The sequence below is a fragment of the Cucurbita pepo genome, chromosome 5 (assembly GCF_057944985.1).
Source record: "Cucurbita pepo subsp. pepo isolate OVF chromosome 5, ASM5794498v1, whole genome shotgun sequence".
In the NCBI taxonomy this organism is placed as follows: Eukaryota; Viridiplantae; Streptophyta; class Magnoliopsida; order Cucurbitales; family Cucurbitaceae; genus Cucurbita; species Cucurbita pepo.
The window spans coordinates 15,825,562-15,847,789 of record NC_141802.1 but is presented as its reverse complement, the minus strand read 5'-3'; the positions used below and the strand labels follow the sequence as shown (position 1 = coordinate 15,847,789).

At 35.5% G+C, this 22,228-nt stretch overlaps 3 protein-coding genes and 1 pseudogene across 3 annotated transcripts; 2 read left to right on the top strand and 2 right to left on the bottom strand.

The window, feature by feature from the left end:
- Positions 1-3,589: 3,589 nt before the first annotated feature.
- LOC111794631 (mitochondrial outer membrane protein porin 2) lies at positions 3,590-6,011 on the top strand. Its single transcript, XM_087123733.1, has 6 exons — positions 3,590-3,832; positions 3,914-3,981; positions 4,743-4,853; positions 4,967-5,053; positions 5,140-5,348; positions 5,459-6,011. The coding sequence occupies exons 1-6, from the start codon at positions 3,784-3,786 to the stop codon at positions 5,763-5,765; spliced, it is 831 nt and encodes a 276-aa protein (XP_086979859.1). The 5' UTR covers positions 3,590-3,783; the 3' UTR covers positions 5,766-6,011.
- A 2,075-nt stretch (positions 6,012-8,086) lies between these two features.
- LOC111794598 (large ribosomal subunit protein uL24z pseudogene) lies at positions 8,087-8,764 on the bottom strand (annotated as a pseudogene).
- Positions 8,765-9,836: 1,072 nt separating this feature from the next.
- LOC111794698 (uncharacterized) lies at positions 9,837-16,441 on the bottom strand. Its single transcript, XM_023676808.2, has 4 exons — positions 16,148-16,441; positions 15,289-15,436; positions 10,436-10,506; positions 9,837-10,343 (listed from the first exon to the last, which is right to left on the bottom strand). Exons 1-4 carry the CDS (start codon positions 16,415-16,417, stop codon positions 10,122-10,124), a joined length of 711 nt encoding a protein of 236 aa, XP_023532576.1. The 5' UTR covers positions 16,418-16,441; the 3' UTR covers positions 9,837-10,121.
- A 2,920-nt stretch (positions 16,442-19,361) lies between these two features.
- LOC111795097 (protein SHORT-ROOT) lies at positions 19,362-22,143 on the top strand. Its single transcript, XM_087123771.1, has 3 exons — positions 19,362-19,705; positions 19,800-20,329; positions 21,307-22,143. Exons 1-3 carry the CDS (start codon positions 19,471-19,473, stop codon positions 22,015-22,017), a joined length of 1,476 nt encoding a protein of 491 aa, XP_086979897.1. The 5' UTR covers positions 19,362-19,470; the 3' UTR covers positions 22,018-22,143.
- The last annotated feature ends 85 nt before the right edge of the window (positions 22,144-22,228 follow it).

Below are 22,228 nucleotides of genomic sequence, written 5' to 3'. Positions count from 1 at the left end.
ATTGGTTAAATAAATTTAAATATATATGGTAATTTAAATATAATTTAAATAACACATTAAATTATAATATATTAAATATTTAAATATTTAAATAATATTATGCTAAAATTTTCGTTTTTTTTATAAAAAATATATTAATATATTAAAATTTTAAAACTAAAAGGGATAAAAGATAAATCAAATAATGTAACAACTTAATTTTCGTTTTCTTAATATTAACATATTTGTCCTTTAAAATGAAAAAAGAAAAAAGAAATAAAAGTGGGAACGGAAATGGAAGAAGGCCGGTAGACGTTAGTGTTTTCCACGCTCCGGCAGCCAGTTGTACGGTCAACGCTTCATTCAACCAAATCAAACTAGCCGTTTGGCCGTGCCTGAATATATCTCTCCGGCGCGGAAGAGGCGACGGCAAAGAAGAAGAACAACAATAGAAATCAGGCGTTAATATTTCTCGCACATGCCGGCACAAATATTTTCCTTTTTTGCTTCCACTACTAGAAGAAATAGCCGTTCGGCCGTGCCTGAAAATATTTCACCGGCGATGTGAACATTTTCCTTTTATGAATTCTGGAAGTGATCCAACGGTCAGAAACATTTGGAAATCAAAAGCCTATAAATAAGACACCCCTCCCTCTTCCCCTTCCCAACCAATTTCAACATACTCTTAACAGTTGCTCATATCCTCTGTTTTCATCAACACTCACCATGTCTCTAACCTTCGGCGACTCTTTGTCCTTCCAATTTTCCATCCGCACCAATACCACCGGCACCGTCGCTTCCCACGAGCAACTCATGCAGTTCGTGGAACTCCGACTCGGACATTCAAGCCATCTCATCTCTCGATCTTCTCGCCAAATTCTTCAACAAAGTCCCTCATCTCCATTGGGCGAATCTCTGTTCCCTTTTATTCTGCGCGACCTGGAACACCCACCCTTCCTCCCCAACTACCACGTGCTTCATTTTTTGTCTTCCTTCAGCATCCCCATTGCCGCCTGCGATATCATCTATCAGGAGATCTCCTCGTTTGCGCTCCGCTTGGCCGCCGACAACATCGATCTCAACTTCCACATCGTCGTGGATGTGGATGCCATCGAAATGATATGGGTGGACCTGGACCCATTCCTTATTCAAGAATACTCTCCGCCTGCGATGAACGGGGCGCCGGCGTCGGCGATTGAGAGGTTACAGAGGCAGAAATTTGATGGGTTAAGGGAGGAAGAGGAGGAGGGGGATTGCAGTGTTTGTTGCGAAGCGCTGAAGGGAGAAGAGGAGGTAAGCAGAATCCCGTGTGGTCATGTATATCACAAATGCTGTGTCCTCAAGTGGCTTCAGATCAGCAATTCATGTCCTCTCTGTAGAACCAAATTAGAACAATAATTTTTTTTTTTTTTTTTTTTTTTTTTTGAGAATTACGAAATATGTAATTCTGATTTTTTGTGCAACAATTTGTTGCCCACCAATGAATTTAGATCACTGAGAGTGATAATAAATTTCTCTGTCTCAACTTTCAATTGACTCAATGTTCACCAAATTGTATAACAACAATCATCAAATAATTAGCCATGGAGAAATAAAATCGAGGAGGTTGCGCTAAGGGAAAACCAAACACGAGGAGAGATGAATACGACTCCTCTCATAGATTGAGTACAGCCCTGATATGTGTTAGTGCTACCTAGATGTATCCAAAATGGTAAACAATAAGAGTCCGTTGATACCTCATATTTTTCAGCATACACAACTGTTTTTGCCAATGAATCTCTTTATCGGATGTGATGTATCTTACATTGGTTGGGGAAGAGAACAAAATACTCTTATAAGGGTGTGGAAACCTTCCTTAAGTAGACGCGTTTTAGAACCTTGAGGGGAAGCTCGAAACGAAAAGCTTAAAAATGACAATATTTACTAGCGGTGGATTTGAGCTGTTCCATTGGATGTCAGTGAGACCTACTTTGGCTCGTTTGGTTTCTAAGAGGCACCATTTCTCAATCAATGTGGATCTATTTGGTATACATGTATAATCTATTTTGTAATCATCGGTTGTACCGAACAGACGAGCAATGTTGACATGTGGGTCAATTTTCTACTCAAGGTGTTTGCCATTACATTTATCTTATCTGAGATACAATATCTCCACATTCTAATCTTTTTTTTACTAATTCTAACTACCTAGACAATTTCATATTAAATTTTTTGTGCATCAAGAAATACTTAAAAGGGTTATGATCTGTAAAGATTTAGATTTCATTTATGTATCCATAATATCTCCGGAAATACCATTGTCATTAGTTTTAGGTCGTGCAATGGACAATTGCATTCATAACCATTTAATTGATTAGACAATATAATAACCTTTCCATGTTGAATAAGGACAACCCAATCCAATGAAACATCCCTGTACACCACAAAACCTTAGATCCCACGATGATTGCATATAATTGCATTTTTCGACCTTAACAATGAAACTATTTACTGAATATTTTTAAATACTAAAACCATGTTTGATATTTCTTTTTCTAGATACAGATAAGACACACATGTACGAAAGATGGCATCGTTGGGAAGGTCGTGGAAATAAAGTCAAGATAGTTGTATTTTTCATTTAAGCTGCAACTCTTAGGTTATGTCAATGCTTACTTGATTTATGCTTAAAAAGCCTTGTAATTAATTATTTGACTTTAATAATAATTTTAATTTTTTTTTCAATCTAATATTATTCATACTAAAAATGAACGTTATTAATATAATCTTAAACAGTCTTTTTATTTTATTTTTTTTAAAGGTGTAAAGTATTAATGTTGTTTTTGAAAGTTTATGAATATTTTTGAAATATGGTACTAATGGTTCTGTTCGTACACCAAGGTATGAGTATTTTTTAGGCTTTTAAAAAAGTTTAAGGGTGTTTTTTATTATTTTTTTGAAAATCGTGAGGCTGACGAGAATACGTAACGAGCCAAATCGGATAATATTTGCTAACGAAGTGTTTGGGCGGTTACAAATGGTATCAGAGCCAGACACCGTGCAGTGTGCCAGGAAGGACATTAGGCCTCGAAGGGGATGGATTGTGAGATCTCACGTCGGTTAGAGATGGAAAAGAAACAGTTTTTTTTTACAAGAGTGTATAAACCTCTCCCTAACAGACGCTACTTGAGTAGAAGCCTGAAATGCAAAGCCCAAAGAGTAAAATATTTGCTAGAAGTGGGTTTAGGCCGTTGCATATCCAATTTTTTAATTTCTTTTGCTAGAAGGAAATAGACTAACTATTGGAGATATTCGTGTATTTCTTATTACAACGTTTTCGACTATGGAATTCAACCTTAGGGGTCAATCCGATGGCTTCTATGAGGAAGGCGGCGCAAAAGAGGCTCGAGGGTTGTTAAGAAAGGCAACAAGGGTCGAGGTAAATCGAAAGTCATTTTCTGATCCCCTATGTCGGGTAGCACTTGTGTGTGGGATGTGCCATGCAAAGCTTTTAAAAATACAAAAATATTACATAAACAAAATATTTCGGTGACATTAATTAGTTTTAATTTATTTATTTTTATAAATATTATAATTATAATTATAAATATTATGTGATGTGAAATTGTTGTAACCTAGTCGTAGGAAACGGACATATTGGAAGCGAAGGGAGATGGCAACAAAATCGCGGAACTGGTGGTGTGGGGAAAGTGATCGTCTCCTCTCCTCTCTGTAAATTTTATTCTACGTTTCTCCATTTCCTCCTCTCCCAATTCTTTCTCTCTCTCTTTCTCTCTCGTTTCTCTCTGCAATTCCGATCCCAAGATGAGCAAGGGGCCCGGTCTTTTCTCCGACATCGGCAAGAAGGCTAAAGGTATTCTTCTTATTCTTCTGTCTCTCTTCTAGATTTACAATCGAAGCAAGATTGATGATCATTACTGTTTTATTTTTTCAGATCTTCTGACGAGGGACTACATCTCGGATCAGAAGTTCTCTGTTTCTACTTATAGCGATGCTGGAGTGGTATGAATCCCGCACTTTTTTTTTTTTTATTATTATTATTATTATTATTATTATTTTTCCATTTCTCTGTGCCATGATGCGAAACGTCTAGGTCCTTAATTAAGCTTCCCAATGTTATTGCATTGGATTCGCTTTTTTTGCAATTGTATTCTGTTGTGTAATGATGTGGTAGTTTTAAATTGTCCTTGAAGTGATTCTGCCTCCGAGTGCTTGGGATGATTGTGCGATTATACTGTTTGTCTTATTTTCGTTTTGAATTGGATCAATATTCGGCAGTTGATTCATAGATTTTTCCCTAGCAAATGTTGGCGGACCTTTACGGCAGATATGTCTGGTAGGATCTACTAGCAATGGCTATCTGCAATGTTGCTGGATTTTTGTTAAGTTGAAAGATTTTGAACCAGACATTTTATAACCTTACCTTTTTCATTTCTTCTGTCTGTTGGTGCTATTTCAGGCTTTCAGTTGTTATATGTTGTTATTGCGCTATTGTATTTAGGTTTTACCTTATCTAAGTTCTGCTGTTATTGTCTTATGTTCTTTCTCCAAACTTCAAGTGTTCTATGAATACTCTCTACCTTGAATTATATGATAATGTCTTTAAAGCTGAAATCATAGTTTTGAGTCGTTTGATGTATATGCCATGAGTGAGCCTTTCCTCTGTAGATTCCATCCCCAATTGCTAGTGCATGTTAGTTTGTTGAATTATGGAGTGACTTCATGTCAAGTTATATTAATTTATTGTATTCTTCGTCTTATAGGTCCTCACATCAACCGCAGTGAAGAAAGGGGGACTTTCATCTGGGGATGTTGCAGCATTATACAAGTACAGAAATGTTACATTTGATGTTAAAGTTGATACAGCATCAAATGTGAGTTGTTTTGCTTCCTCTCTCGTTTCAATTCTGTATATCTTTTTCTGGGGTTGGTTCATGCTACACATCCTCGTGTTTTTCATATTTATCCGTTCTTTTGTTTTTCTCAGATATCTACTATCATCACATTGAATGATATTGTCCCATCAACCAAGACTATTGCTTCAGTCAAGTTCCCTGATCATAACTCTGGCAAGGTAAAGTGGAGGATTCTTTTCATTTGAGTGTAGATCTTTTTTATAATTTATGTGGAATGTATCTCATTTTTTCCTTCTTGCTGCAGCTGGAGGTTCAGTATTTCCACCATCACGCAACCCTAGCAACTGCAGTTGCCTTGAATCAAAACCCCTTCATTGATGTTTCTGTCACTCTTGGCACTCCAAGCATCGCCTTTGGTGGGGAAGCTGGTTATGACACCACTTCCGGTAACTTTACGAAATATACTGCTGGCATTAGCGTGACAAAACCTGATTCGTCTGCATCGATAATATTGTAAGATATCGTTCCCACTGGATGAAAATCACTTTTGTGAAATCTACAACTGCTTTACTATGTTGGATCTGTTGCACGCCTTAATTCATAGCTTCTCTCCGTAATCATAGAGGTGACAAGGGAGATTCTATAAGAGCTTCTTACGTGCACCATTTGGATCAGCTCAAAAGGAGTTCTGCAGTGGGAGAGATTACACGAAGATTCTCGACGAACGAGAATACTTTCACGGTAGGAGGGTCGATTGCTGTTGATCATCTGACAGTGGTGAAGGCAAAGCTGGACAACAATGGGAAGCTTGGGGCACTCATCCAGCATGAAATTATTCCAAAATCTTTGTTGACCATCGCTGGTGAGATTGACACCAAGGCTTTGGACAGAATTCCCAAGTTCGGTTTGGCCGTTGCTCTCAAGCCATAATTGTTGAGAACTTATTTGTGAAAAGCATTCAAATTCTTGCGTTGCTCGAGAAAACGAGCACTCAGTAAGTAGCTCCCACACATTCATTTTTTTAGGCGCTCTAACACTGGATTGTCTGTATTTTCATTTTCCACTCTTCTATTTTGTTCGTTTTTTTCCTTTTTAGACTTTGGAGGCTTTTGGTCATTTTGACAATTTATATCTTCTTACGTTGGAGAGAGTTAAATGATTTTTTTTGGTTGAAAATGTTCTAAATTCTTATTTAATTTTTGTTTCCTCTTTTTTAACCTGATAATCAATTTTGTGAAGAAAAAAAAAATCAATATTATTGAAACCTTGCAAGCATTCGAAAGAAATATAATTCCTTTAGATCAATTTAGTCTACTTATGGAATTCAAAGTATTAATTAGGCAACTTTATAGTTTGGTTAAATCACAATGATCATCTTTAAATTATATATAATACTCAATAAATAAATAAATAATCTCACTGGTGTCTAAATCAGCCTATTGCATGGGTACTTTTTACATCATCAGATATGCAAATATATCACACAAATAAATATTTTGCAAATACCTATTTAAATATTTTTCTGTAATTCCTTTTTGACTCTTTAATTTGGGTCAGATTGCTATAATACATGCTCTTAATTAAGGTAATGATTGCAACAATTATCAAAGTTCTGAAATTCAATTGGATGAACTTGAAAATTTATGATAAAAATTGATATTATCTATATATATATATATATATATATATATATATATATATATATATATATTAAAAAATCTTGCTTTTCCTGTTTCAGAAGTTTCCATTTTATCATCTCCAATGAAACATTTTCAACCAAGTAATATTATTTATTTATTTATTAATTAATACTAAATATTTAATATGTGTGTACAAACAAGTCAGACAATGAAATAAGTGGTCATAAAATCAGGTATCCAAAATGAAACATTTTCAACATTTTCAACCAAGTAATATCTCTATGATAGTAACATCCACTTCTTTTTCATTAAAGGCCTTTATTCCTTCCCTGCATCATTTGGGGTTGAGGTTGGTTATGGTAGAACTAAAACTAAATGCATCCACTACGTTGGTTGGAAGTAGGATTACACTAATGGGATGCCTCAAATTTATTCCTAAACACAGTGAGTAGGGCTCTGTTTGTTTAGGTACATGAACCTTAACTACAAGGGGATGGAATTATTATGAGAATCAGTCATTTCTTCCACATAATGAACTATAGATAACAGAAAGCTACTGTATCACTTGGTGAACTGCAATACAAGAGGAAAGGTGGATGAAGGGTTGGTCATAAGTAAGAAATATGACACTGCAAGTGTGTATATATAGCCTCTAAGGGTGCTTGAGAATGCATACTCAAAGCTTGGGAGCAGATTCAACCATATAGAAACTAAGCTAGAACTAAGGTTCAAGTATAAAGACTATATCCAAGTCCACCCAAATTCATATCTTAAAAAGTGATGTGCAAAATTAACATATGCAACATATGCAAATGCAGTACAAACGGATTTCAGACACCTATGGCTATGTTAGATGATATATGGTATAAGATTAAGTTTCATGCACCTGAATGTATACAGCATGCATTCATGCAGCCTGTTTGGGATTCTTCTAGTCACTAAGAAATCAATTTGCATCCCATAAATTAGCAATGATGAATCTCATAAGCCATAAAATGAAGCTGATTTCTACTTTCTCAAAATAAAGAACGTTTTTTCTAGATCAAAGTTAATTCATAAGAACATTACTTCTACCCATAATTTTCGGACAACAAAAACAAATCATTATCAATGATTCGACTCTCTCCATGTTCACAGGAATAGCTATTCTTTATGATCAGAATTCAAAATGCATACCCTTTTAGACTCTAGTCAAACTCCTGAAGAAATAAGCTGATAGAATATAAAAAAATGATATGGAAACCTTCACAGGGGAATGTGAAAGGCGTTTTCTATTCTACCCTGAGTGTATATTATCGTAGGGGAACTTCATACCATTTCAAAAATAAACCAATTCTTTGGGGATGCTATGCTATATGATGCTAAATTACAAGTACTACAGTGGAAAGGCTTCAAAGCAACAAAAATTCAAATCTTTATAACAACAACAAGCAAAGTTGATAAAATTTGCAAGTTGCAACCCAGAAAGTTAAGGGTTAAGTCACAATTGCTTAGATTCTTCAACAATTATCACTGTGGCCACAGAATTAAATCATCTCAATAAAAACTACCAATTCCCCTTTCTAAGAGCAAGAACAGAGTTATTAACAAAAGGTATTTTATGAGACTGCATTGAAAAATAACCAAAATTCCAGTAGAACTCAAAGCATCAAAACAATAAAGCATTGTCTTCATCTTTACGCATCAAAATAAACAAAACATAAATGGAAAATAGAAAGATATCAAAACTGGGAAAGAGATAGAACTAACAGAACTATAAAAAAATGTCACCACATCAAAATTAGTCGACGCTTTGCATAATATCCTCGGCGGTGAATTTAGTGCCCTTATCCTTATCAGAAGAAGCACGGCCCTTAGCCTTACGATCGAGCAGCGACTTCCTATCCTTGTCCAACTTGAGCTTTGTGATCATAACCTTCGACGGATTCATTCCGACGTTGACGGTGGAGCCGTTCACCTTCTCTCTGGTAACGCGCTCGATGTGAATGACCCACTTGCGACGGTAGACCTGAACGACCTTTCCTTCACGGCCTTTGTAGGTTCCTCTTAAGACCTGAACTTCGTCGTCCTTGCGAATCGGCATCGAGCGAACATTGTACTTGGAGCGAAGGTCGCCGGAGAGAGGCGCACTCATCAGAACCCGCCGTACACTCGACGGTGCTGAGAAGTGAGCCTTGCGATTCTTGCGGCGGGAGCTTGAGACCCTGGGATTGTACTTCATCGTGTTAGGGTTTTGGTCTCTCTGTTTGAATCTGAGAGTATTCAGAATGGGCGAAGGAGAGACGGGAAACCTAATTGTAGAGTTTTTATATTTGGGAAAATGAGAAAATCGGAGACACATTTACCAAAATACCCCTCATATGTATTTCCTCATTTTTCTTTCAATCTCTTGCATTTTAAAATACTAGTTTTTAGGGTTGTTTGATTGGATTATTGTTATTATTTTTTTTTTTTTTAGTTTGGGTTTGATTGAATTGGGTGAATCCGAAAAACCGAGTTCACACCTTATCCATCTTTACTATACTTTTAAGATTTTTTTTTTATGAAAATGACGAATATTTGATTTTTGTAACACATTAGTAATGTAGTCCTGTATGGGACTTTGAACATTTGATACTTGAATTTTACGAGATTTTAATTATTAATATAAATTAATATTTTTTTTTTAAGTTGACAACTCAACTCAATTCAACCTGAAAATAAGTAACACATTCGTTTATGCGGAATACATGCAAGCAATATCTTCTTTTTAATTGCATAAGAATGGATAAGAAATCGTTCGTATTTTGGACATGCGTAAAAAAAAATATCTATAAGCCATTTTTAACAAAAATTTAAATACCAAGCCGTTTATAAATATTTCTAAAAATTTGTTCTTATTCGATACTAATTCATAAGCATTTATTTTGTTAAGTTTATAAAGTCGAAATTAAAATTGAAATTGCAAAATACAAACATGACATTCGAATATCATATTCGAATATCACAAGTGAATAAATACTAAAAAAAATAATGTTATTCCAATATCATGTATTAGAAAGAAAGAAAAAAAAAAACTAATGCAAATACATCCAAAATAAATAATATTGTGCAACTAACAGAACGTATGAACAAAACTCATATAACCCTAAAGAATGTAGTAGTTCAAGTCCTTCAAATAATATAAATATCGTTAATTACAAACTAAACTAACAAACAAATGAAGAAATACAGATGATTATGTTATATAGAATACTACCTAATTGTTTTGGACTTTCATTGATCAATGAGTGCATATAACAAATGGAATAATAAAGTAAAAAAACAATGAGAGAATTCTAATTTCATGGCAGATCAGTAAGGAAACAAAATTCGAAAGTAGTAATCTCAATCTTACAAAATTTGTAAGCCTTTCAGATCAAATAAACCTTTCATTATAGATCAGTTGCAAAACATTGGTACCGATGGAAAATAATTTTAAGCCAAAATGGAGCATGCAATAGACGAAAAATGATTAGAAAATCATATGCAAGAGGAAGAGGTTCAAAATTTTTAAGGTAATTTTATGGGCAAGAAAACAAACCTTAATTCTCTGAACTGAACATGAGCTGATGCATTCATATAAAACATCATCTCCAGAATAATTTGCCATCTAAACCCCCATACATCAACGTTGAGCTTGTAACTTCATTTCCCTAGCAATTGATGGCAACCATTTCTCTCCTCTTACCTTTTTCAGTTCTGCTACCCTTTCTTCCTCTCCTTTAGCAGCTGCTTTGGCTGCGGCTTCCTTCGCTTCAAGCCTAGCAATTGACTTCTCGCGCGCACGGTTTCCAGCAGCGATTATATCTTTTCCTTCAATGGCCATGGATTGGATACGCTGTTTGAACTTTATGGTCATAGGAAAAGAGAAAAATACTATTAACCAAATGTAGATAGATAAATCACAAACAAGAGAGTTTGGTTCAATGTGATGATAACCTTCTTTGATTTCTCGTTGATTTCCTTCCCTGGAAGAATTTTTGGTTTCTTTGTGGGGCGTTGAAGCTCATCTGAAGGCATTATAGATATAACAATCAGAGAAATTCATTTGGAATTCATAGCATAAAAAATATGAACATAGAATCTCGTTCAGAAATACATGCTTGTAATACTTGGTGTTCTGTTTAGAATAGAGTAAATGTAACATTCTTACGATCCTTACGAAATTTTCCTAATCAAAATGCATGACTTTTCGATAGAGCATGCATAAGACAGTGCCGGCTGCAAATGTAGGCTTTTTATCTATTTACATGTTCCATTATACAGTGATAAGATAGTTCGTCCATTCGATTTTTAAAAACATATTTTGTTCAGATACAAAAGTAGGTATGCTTACTATGAGACCAAATATGGAAGAATATCATTACATTCTATACGGTAGGGCCAACTATATATAGACAAACCTGGAGCCTAAACTAACCATAGTAAAATTACAATAAATGACAAAATACTATTAGGCTCCTAAGTTCACATATAATACTCCCCTCAATCTAGAACATACATGCTAATCATGTCCAATTTGTTACATAGACACCAACCTTGTTATAGTTCTCACAAACAAAATGACAATCAATTTCAATATGTTTAGTTTACTCATGAAATACTAGGTTGAATGCAATATGAAAGATAGCTTGGTTATGATACTACAACTAGGTCAAGAAACAAATTGCCTCCAATATTCATAAGTTGCTCTTCTACCTTCTCTTGATCCTACCCAATTGGCATCTGAAACACACTCAATCTTCATATGATCATGATCTTTATATAAGATCCCACGTCTAGGTGCAACCTTCAAATATTCTAGAATTTGTTGAAATGAAACCCAACGATCCATTGTAGGTGAAAACATAAACTAACTCATAATGCTTACCGAATAAACTATGTTTGGTCATGTCACAGTAAGATAATTCAACTTTTTCAACCAATCTTTGATGTCTCTAAAGATCTTAAATGGTTATCCATCTTTTGTAAGTTATAGATCAGGCATCATTGGAGTAATATATCACTCGACTCCCCATTTCCCCAGTCTCAGATAGCAAAACAAGCACATATTCCCTTTGTGACACAAAAATATCTTTATAGTTTCTCATTACTTCAATACCTAAGAAGTATTCAATGTTACCAAGTCATTAGTATGAAACTGACTGGAGAAAAGTTTTGAGAGATAAAATGTCAGATGTATCATTTCTAGTAATAACAATATCATTAACATATAAGACAAGCAGAATAATGCCCCTCTTAGTTCGTCAGTAGAAGACAAAGTGATCCAACGTGTTTTTCTTCATTCCAAACCAATGTTTGACTAAAGTTTCCAAGCCATTACCTAATGCATGTAGGAACGACCTTATTTTTTAATGGAAAAGTAGGGTCGTTACACTTACGTATTGTGCAACTGAGGTAGAGTTCACTTATTTTTATCAAACTTCATTCACCAAAGATAATGACATTCAATTCCTACCAACCAATGTGGATTGATGCAATAAGTGAAGCTCATTCAAGTGGTTTGGAGGCTGTTTGTTTCCGGAAGGCGAGGTGCATCAGACTATGATTTCAATAGGCTTGAGCATGTCCCCAGGCCCATATGGCTTTACTGATAAATTCTTTAAAGCTTTTTCGAATACTGTTAAACATGATGGATGTTATGACTATAATTGGGGATTTCTATACTTCAAGCATTGTTAATTTGACTCTGAATGATACCTATACCATAGCTGCCTTATACCAAAAAAAAAATTGGACTCCAAATCAGTCACAAACTCCCCCCTATCAGCCTCATTCCTTGTGCATACAAAATTATAGAATGAGTTCTGTCAAATAGATTGGAAAGTGTTTTGCCTTCAACTAATGCAGAAAAATTTAATGTACCTCCATAATTGCAGATGAGTTGGTTGATGATTGGCTTTATCTCCCGTAAGGAGGGTGGTGCTTAAACTGGATTTAGAAAAGGCTTTTGATAAAGTTGACTAATTTTATAGATGCAATTCTTCATGCCAAAGATTTTGGTTGAATCTGGAGGAAGTGAATTCGTGGATGCATCTTAGTGTTAATTATTCAATTATCATTCATAGACAACCAAAAGGTATCATCATCCCCTCTTGAGGTATTCGCCACAGTGATCCTCTTTCTCCTTTCCTCTCCATTATGGTATTAGATTATCTTATATGAGCACATAGTGCGAACGTGGGTCGAATTGCTTCTCATCCTGCTGGTAACACTCACAGCTATGTGTGAATCATTTACAACTTGCTGATGATACTCTTTCTCCATTCCTCTTCATTTTGGCGTCAGATTGTCTTGGCCGAATAGTAGCAAATGGTGCCAACTTGGGTCAAATTGCTTCTCATCCTCTTAGAAATTCACAACTATTGGTTATAAGCAAAGTGTTTCTCCTTTTGCATATCTTGGTCTTCCAGTGCGAGGAAATTCAAAATCTGCGCAGTTTTGGTAGCTAGTCATTGAGAGAATGCAACATAAACTTTGTCGTTGGAAATATACTTATATTTCGAAAGGTGGTCAACACACGCTTATCCAAGCCACTCTTCAGTACGCCTACTTACTTTCTATCTCTATTTAAATTACAATTGAAGGTTCCAAGAACTCTAGATACACTTCTTGACTTCTTTTGGGGAGGGTTGCGAGGAGAGGGTGGTATGCACAACATCAACTGGGCTACAACACAGCTTCCTAAACTGTTGTGTTGTATTGGTCATCAAAATTTAGCCCTCTTGGCAAAATGGGTTCGGAGGTTTTTGCATGAGGTTAATGCTCTTTGGCGCAAATTCATTGTGGCTAAATATTATCATTGAGAGGACATTCATCTTTGGCAAAGGATTATTCGGAGGCTCTCAATAATCCCCTTGGTGCTTTATTTGTACAGCGATTGATCTTCTTTCTACTAGAGCACACAGATGTTTGGGTAATAATGGTCTTTCTACTTCCTTTTGGCATGATTCTTGGTTCAGTTGTGGGGTCCTTGCTATGGTTTTCCCTCGACTTTTTCCATTACCTACTTGGCCAAGGTGTATGGATGATGAAGCATGGATGTCTCTCAAGAAGCTTGGGATTTGATCTATGACGCAATCTAAATGATTTAAAAGCAATTAATAGGCCAATCTTTCTTATCTCTTCGCCTCCATCAGTTTTTGGCATTGTAACAATTCTTGGTTTAGGCCCTTTTACCCATTCAACACTTTTACAGTTAAATCCCTTATAGAGATCTTGAGGGAGTTCCTTGACGAAGAGTCAAGTGGTTTTTAAAAAGTGATTTAGACTGATTCCTATCCCAAGAAGATAAAGATCTTTCCTTGTGAGCTTAGTCTCGAGCAATTTCGCAGTTAATCAAATTCAAAGACATATGCCTCATATCCATCTTTGTCCATCTGGGTGCATTATATGTTCTGCTAGTTCTGACATCCTGGACATCTTTTTCGGCACTGCTCCTATATTTCTCAATATTGGGCTATGATCCTTGAAGCATATGGTTGGTCTACGGCTTTGCCTAATAATAATTCGGATTTCCTTCATCCCTTCCATGGAGAAAAGAATATCTTGTAGCTTGCTTTCGACATGGTTTCCTTTTGGTTTTTATGGGGTGAATGTAACGGAAGAATTTTCAAGGACTCTTTCTCTACCTTTGATAAATTCTTGGATTTAATTCCTTTTCATGCTTTATATTGGTGTAAATGTAAACACCATTTCTTTGATTATAGTCTTTCTTTTTTTTTATTTTGAATTGGAAAGTTTTCTTGTAATACACCTTTAGATATTTGGAGTCATTACTCATCTATTTCCTCCATTTCATTCATTAACGAAATTATTATCTTTCATAAAAAAATAATAATAAATAAAATAAAAGCAATGACCAAATGAAAAATTTGATATTCTATGGGTACACTTCATTATTTCAGTTTCCACTTGAAAGTTGAAACCAAAAGCAACCAGTTTTTTCTCTAGGATTCTGTATGTGGCTATAATTGATTTGAGAGAGGACTTCAAACTCTTACAGCCATCTCTGACTATCCCCTGCCAATACGGAGAGTTATATTCCAAAAACTTCGATAAGGGAGCCCATTCATTAAGTTTAACTTCTAAAAGTTGCCTTTTAAAATGTAAGTTCCACCCGTCATCATTTCTATTCCAACAACTGCCTACAGTAAACTCCTTGAACAATGAAAACCAAAAGAGCAGGGAATCTAGTGCTCACTGGCTAACTAACCACAAACTTTACCAGAAACTTATGGTCTAAATTTTCCTCTAGCAGCCTCTAAAAGTAAGTCTTTGGGTTAGGTTGAGCAAAGCGTAGGTGGTTTTTCTTTTATCTTATGAATGAAACTTGGTTTCTCATAAGAAAAGATGAGATAAATGAAGTGGGTGGTTTTAGAACTTTCATTTGGGCTACAAACTAAACCAATAACCATAATCTTTGAAGTATATATCCTGGAAATATTTGATGATGTCTTCTGTGTTAGCTCACGTTGAAAACACAACTTCCTTCCTTATATTCACTTTCACTAATGAGTAATGACTAATGATAAACTTCTACCCCACAAAATATTATTGATTCTCTATGTTATCTATTCACAACATTTTTTTAACTAATCATTGAAGGGAGTTGTCAAGAAACATTCACACAGGTAACAATTCTTGCTCAATGAAATAGACCACTATGATAAGTACTAGTTTCATATTAGTTAAAGACATCCAAGATTAGGGATCCTATATACGAGCATCAAATATCACCTTTTCTGCCTTCTAACTTCTTCAGATAAGAAAATACAGTTAAAACTACTTACCGATGTGATCAAACACAACTCCAACGGGAGCATTTTTAAACAAACGAATTCCACCTTCACTGGTTTTGGAATCATCACAAGGAATAGCTGTGGAATGTTCTACCACCTCCAGAGTAGTTTCCAAAATATTCTCCAACATCTTCTGTGCCTGCAAGAAATCAATCAGATATTGTAAGAAATGACAATGCAGATAGCATTTGTATGCGGGAAGAAGTGGAGGAGGCAAGAAAATAGGTTACACCAAAAAGACAATCGCACAGTAAACACGTTTACGATTACAAGTGCAGCGTTTCTGCAGTTAACGAAGCATCGTGATGCACATCCATCCAAATGGATTCGACATGTCTAATTACAGGCATACAGTTAACAGTGTCTAATGTTTGTAGCCACTGCATTTGAATGATTACGAATGATAAAGAGGTATATAATTGTATCACTTGATAAGCCGTAATCTCAATTGTGCTAATTACACCCCTAATAAAAATAGTCAGTCGCCAAGAATATATTGGCTTCAGATTCAGAGTAGCAACCAATCTGCTGAAGTTCATTGTCATCAAGTAACAAAAAAAATGGAACTCCAAGTAACTCCCAGCCTTCACGGCCAAACCAAATTAATCAATCAACATCTGTTGCACCTTGAATAAAAATCATACGAATCACCAAAACACGAACACTCTATTCTAGCTTGAACAAATTTTTGATTATATAAATAACATTATATCCCAATCATTTCTCGTTCCAACAGCTTCAACTCAAAAGAGTCGCAAGCATTCCAAGGCACAGAAAAGAACGAGAAAAACTAGGCAAAGAAGGTTAATGCTTGGTAGGAGAGATGGAGGAGAAATGAAGCAACAGAGACCTTGATTTGATATTGCTTGGGCGGTTGAGGACCGAGATTAAGCTCGGAGTCATCGTCCGAGTTTGAAGCAGTGGTTGTAGAAGTAGCAGGAAGACCATTAGTTAACGACGAGAGAAACACAGACGTGGTAGTGACAGAGTCGATGGCGGCTCTCCATTGGGCGTCACCGTCCTCCTCACCGCTGCTGCTGTCGCCACCATAGCCGCCGTTTCTCTGATCACCCATTCCGTTTCTCAAGCCTGGACACGTAACAGATATCCGGCTTTGCATTCAAAAGCCCACAAAACACTAATTTTAGATTTGGGCTTTGGACAATTGCTCTTTATATCTATATGAACTAAAATAACAATTAAAAATTATTTAATTTTTAACCACTACCACCTCAGCCAATTTAGGAAATGAACATACATTTGTAATCAAAGAATACTGTCTTCATTGGTGTGAGGCCTTTTCGAAAACCCCAAAATAAAGTTCACACGATACTCAAAGTGGACATACCTTAAAGGCATATCCTTGTTCTCTATTTATACCAGGTCTCTAAGTTTGCTTGGCTCGACCAACTCGATCTAGACATGAACCCAATACAGATGTACATGTCCCTATATTTACGGTTAAATAATTAACATGACTAAACTCTAAACTAATCGTTATGTTATCGCATTATAAAATTATATTAAAAAAAATTGGTCTTCCATTACCCTTATATAATTAACTATTGTTTACAAGTAATTATTGATGTTTCATTAATTAATAAAATTAAAAAGAGTTTGACCGGTTTATCCGGTTGTGTGGATTTAAATTAAAATTCTTTTTGCAGGCCTCATCCGTTTCTATTCCCTTAAGAGGAAGACTCCAAAATAGTTGTTACGAAGGTTTTCCACATGAAAAATTCCCTATGTTGGATAACTCATACGAGTTTTATAATATGTTTTGGATTCGCTCACATGCTTCTTTAAAAAATTTAGGAGGCCACTCGACATTAGATTACTTGAAGTTTAGTGTCACAGTCATGTTTGTCTAGGGCGTGATTTAAGTTACGAGGGTTTGTGTAGAGTTTTGAAGGGTGAGATAAGACAAGGCGGGTAGGTAGAAGGCAAGGAAGTCCCGTCCGACAACTGCTGGCTAGTTGTCGACGAAGAGGAGTCAACTAGCGATGCTAGCTTCTGAAAGATTATATGAATTGAATAAAGATTTTCTTCCAAGATTAGTTCTTCAAGTGGGCTCTTAAGATTCCTTATGAATCTTGGACGAGACTTCAGTATCTACAGAAATGGTGATCCTCACCTATTAAGGATTCTGCATTCGATGTATCGGGAGATAAGAAAACTCCCCATTAGACGAGGGAAGGAAGGAGTGAAGTAATCAAATCTATGATTGCATGTCCATGTCATAGTGAACTCTTTTATCTATTTTCATGTTGTATTATTTTATTATTATAATTTATGTGTGTGACATTTCGACAAAATTATGTCTATTCCTACATAACATAAAATGTCCCAAAATGTACTCTAGGAGAGACCAATTAGATATCAAACTTCTTCACCTTAGTATTGTAAGCTCTTTTGTCGAAGTGTCTTCCATGCAATTCACATCTACGACACTTTCTTTCAAATTGTTTAAAAAAAAAAAAAACATTCTCTCTCTAAACGTGATTCTAGACTAAAGACTACATCGAGAATGTCCGCAAAGTTCGATCTTTTGTACGCCTGACTTGTTTAGTAGGTTAGAACAAGCACCACACAATCGTCAAGTCATGTTGTTAAACAAGTGTGATTGCGACACCAAACACGTTTTATTCTGTTTTGTTCCGTAATATAAATAAATAAATATATATATATTTTTAAAATGTAAAAATGTAAGATTATAAGGAGTGGGTTGAGGACAAGAGGATTGAGACAAATAAGAGCCAAGTTGGGTTTGAGACATAATGATAACGAAAAACCCACCTTTGAAAGATTCATTTTTTTTTTGGTTTTGTAAGTTTCAGCAGAAAGCTCCCTCAAAAGCCTACACATTTATTTTTGTACTATCAAACAATAACGTTGTTGTCAACCTTTCTTTGTTTACCACAAACAAAATAAGAAACAAAAACCAAACCAATCACACCAACTCTATTGTTCAAACAACCCATGATTCCAAAAACTCCCTCAATTCAATCCAAATCAATTTCGTCCACTATTGAAAATTTTATAGATTTAGTTCCTTCCTAAATTCTCTTAAACAAATATATATATATATATATATTGAGATTTAGTTGTAAAGTCAGGAGAGTTTATGCTCAAATGGACAATATCATACCATTGTGGAGAGTCGTGTTCATCTAACATAGTATCAAAGTCATGCTCTAAACTTAGTCATGTCAATAGAATTCTCAAATGCCGAACAAAGGAATCCAAAAGAAAAGGTCAAATGCATTGTTAAAAATGACTAAGACTACTGCAAAAGAAAAAGGAGTCGAGCATTGATTAGGGGAGGCATACTTTGTTTGAGGGTAGGTGTTGGATTGAAAATGTCACGTTCGCTCATTTATGAAATGATTGTGAATTTATCATTAAAAAAAAAAATATACTCTCTCTATTGCTACCGGGCCTTTTGGGAAGCATTATTTTATTTTTATTAAAAACAAAAACCAAACCAACCAAATTCAAAAAATATATATATATATATATATATATATATTGTTGGTTCACCCCAAACAATTAGACTGAATCTAAAAGAAATGTTTAAATTCGAACCAACCTAACTCAAAAAATTAATATTAGGTTGAGTTGGATTCATTATTCGATAAGAGTAATTTTAACCCGAACAATTAGATTGAATCTGAAAAATATTTAAATATTTCAATTTGATCCAATAAAATTTAGATACGGAGATAAATGATGATAATAGGCAGGCCGGCAGCTTTACTTCTACCATATCCCTTTCTCTCTCCTCCCTCAAAACCTCCATTTGGCATACTTTTAGCATAATCAAAATAATATATTATGATTAAAGAAGTCACATTTTGAATATAGAACCTTAGTTTCTATAAGATAATTATTAAAAGAAAACTATATTGTATAATGGTTACGTTGAATATAATATATAGTTGGATAAAGAAATGTAGAGAGAGAAAGAGTGGATGAACAGTGGAAAGGTAAGCAAAAGGCACCAACTTATGAAATGATCTCGACATTTCCTAACCCTTTTCTTCTTCACTTTCATCATCTTTTGTCAGACCCACCAATTTTTCCACTTCCTCTTCCCCAATTTCATGCCTTTTCAAATCAAACCCACAAAATTTCCCTTTTTTTTTTTCTCCTGTTCTTCAAGTGTTCTTATTAATGGATACCTTGTTCAGGCTTGTCTCCAACCTTCAACCTTCTGATCAATCTTACAACTCAAGCACCAGCTCCAAGAATTCTGTTGATCTTCAAAATCATTGCTTCCTTAACCCACCACCTCCTGAACAATGCTTCACCAGCTCCTTCATGGTGGATCAACAACATTTCTCTGCCTCCTCTTCTTCCAACCATCGTCTTGATAACGACCATGTCCATCGAGATCACGAGTATATAAGTAAGGAATACTTTTTTATTGGTAGGAGACCATTTAAGAAAAGATGTTTAAAATAGACGATATCATACCGTTTGTTTATTCGTATTTTTATTAGGTACTGTCAATTCGACTGATCGATGGTTCGCCCCTTTAGACGTGAACTTGGAATTCTCTAATGGTTGGGCTTCTACGTTGATCGTCCAAATTGCCATTGCCATTGTTGATAACAACGCTTCTCGAATCCAACAACTCATGTGGATGCTTAACGAGCTTGGTTCGCCCTATGGCGACATTGATCAAAAATTGGCTTTTTACTTTCTTCGAGCTATGTTTAGTCATGTTACGAACTCTGGTGAACGGTGCTATCGGACCTTGGCAATGGTGTCGGAGAAACGGTCTTGTTTCGCGTCGATGAGAAGAATGGTGTTGAAGTTTCAAGAGGTGAGTCCATGGATGACGTTTGGTCATGTTGCTTCAAATGGGGTTATCATGGAGGCTTTTGAAGGAGAAAAGAAGTTGCATATCATTGATATTAGTAACTCCTTTTGTACTCAATGGCCGACTTTCCTTGAAGCTCTAGCATCTCGATCAGACGAAACTCCACACCTTAGGCTCACGACACTAGTCGCAGCCAGATCGGATAAGGTTTGAAATTTATCCTCATTAGCTAATTAACATAATGATCCTGAGTTTATAAGTAAGGAATACATCTACATCGGTACGAGTCATTTTCAGAAACCAAAAGCTCAAATCTTATGCTTAAAGTGGACACTCAGGAGAGTCCTCATTCATAATAAGGTGTATAGAGTCCTCATTCATAATAAGGTGTATACAAGTTTAGTTGAAAATTTCAAGTTAATTGTTGGGTCAATAATTCAACTTTATAGGTTGGGTTGTCCCGTTGTTCTTATTTTTTAATTATTTAAAAAAATATATAATTTCAAATATCAAACATTTACAAATGACGTTCAGTAGTAATTAGAATTTTTAGGTTGAGTTAGTTGAGTTGTTCATATTTTTTAATTATTTAAAAAAAATTATACTTTCAATTATCAAACATTTACAAATCAAGATTAGTAATACTTTCAAATACAAATCAAGATGAGTCATTTGAGTTTTTAAGTTATTGTTCTTATTTTTTAATTATTTAAAAAAAATTATACTTTCAAATATCATTTACAAATCAGGATCAATAATTCGAGTTTTTAGGTTGGGTTTGTCGGGTTGTTCTTATTTTTGCTCTTATTTAAATTATACTTTCAAATATCAAACATTTACAAATTGGGGTAAGTAATTTGAGTTTTTAGGTTGGGTTGTCTGGTTGTTCTTATTTTTTAATTATTTTTTAAAAAGAATTATACTTTGTTCATAAAGATTAAGTTGTAATCCTATTTTAAGCTGGTTTAGTTTACGAACCAAAATTTAGATTTTCCAAAAGTTGAATAAAATCTAGACCAGGTGAGATGGATAGTGTGTATTGGTGAAGTTATGAAGTCGTATGGATAAGGAAGTTATTTTTATTTTATAAATTTAAAAAAAGTATTTATCCACTTTTAGAAATGGTTAAGAAATATATAGATTAAATAAAATAAATTCTTATTGTATTGTTAATGGATTTGCAGAAGGTGATGAGAGAAATTAGCAGAAGAATGGAGAAATTCGCGAGGCTTATGGGGGTTCCCTTCAAATTCAAAGCAATATATTACTCCGGCGATATTTCACAGCTAAATTTCACGGAGTTAGGGGTTAATGACGACGAAGCCCTTGCCATTAACTGCGCCGGCGCCTTCCGCTCCGTCACGCCCGTCGACAACCGCCGCGATTTTCTGATTTCACTGTTCGGAGCTTTGCGGCCGAGGATAATCACTGTGGTGGAGGAGCAGGCAGATCTCGATAGCGACGGCGTTGACTTTGTCAAAGACGTTCAAGAATGTTTACGGTGGTTTAGGGTTTACTTTGATTCCTTAGACGGAAGTTTCCCTTCCACAAGTGATGAAAAGTTGATGCTCGAACGCGCCGCTGGACGCGCCATCGTGGACTTGCTTGCACGCGCGCCAGCGGAGTGTGTTGAGAGGCGCGAGACGGCTGCGCGTTGGGCTCGTCGTTTGCATGAGGGCGGTTTCAAACCGGTGTCGTTTAGTGAGGATGTAAACGACGACGTACGAGCGCTTTTAAGGAGGTATAGGGATGGGTGGACGGTGTTGGATGACGGCGAGGACGCCGATGCCGGAATTTTCTTGGCTTGGAAGGGGCAGGCGGTGGTTTGGGCCGCCGCGTGGGCGCCTGAATCAGTGGACGGAGAGAAGAGTCGCCAGAGTAGTAGTTCACATTGAAAAAGATCTCTCTCTATTTCAACATTTGGTTTTTTACTCCGTTTTTTCTTTCCATTTGAGATTTGAGATTTACTTTGTAATATTAAAATCTTTTAGTAATGTTATTAACAAACTAACGAAGTCCAAGCCAAGCTACGAGAGGACGTGTTTGATATTAAACTTGTTTCATGCATTTATGAATACGAGGTATATGTACACGAGAGATCCACCT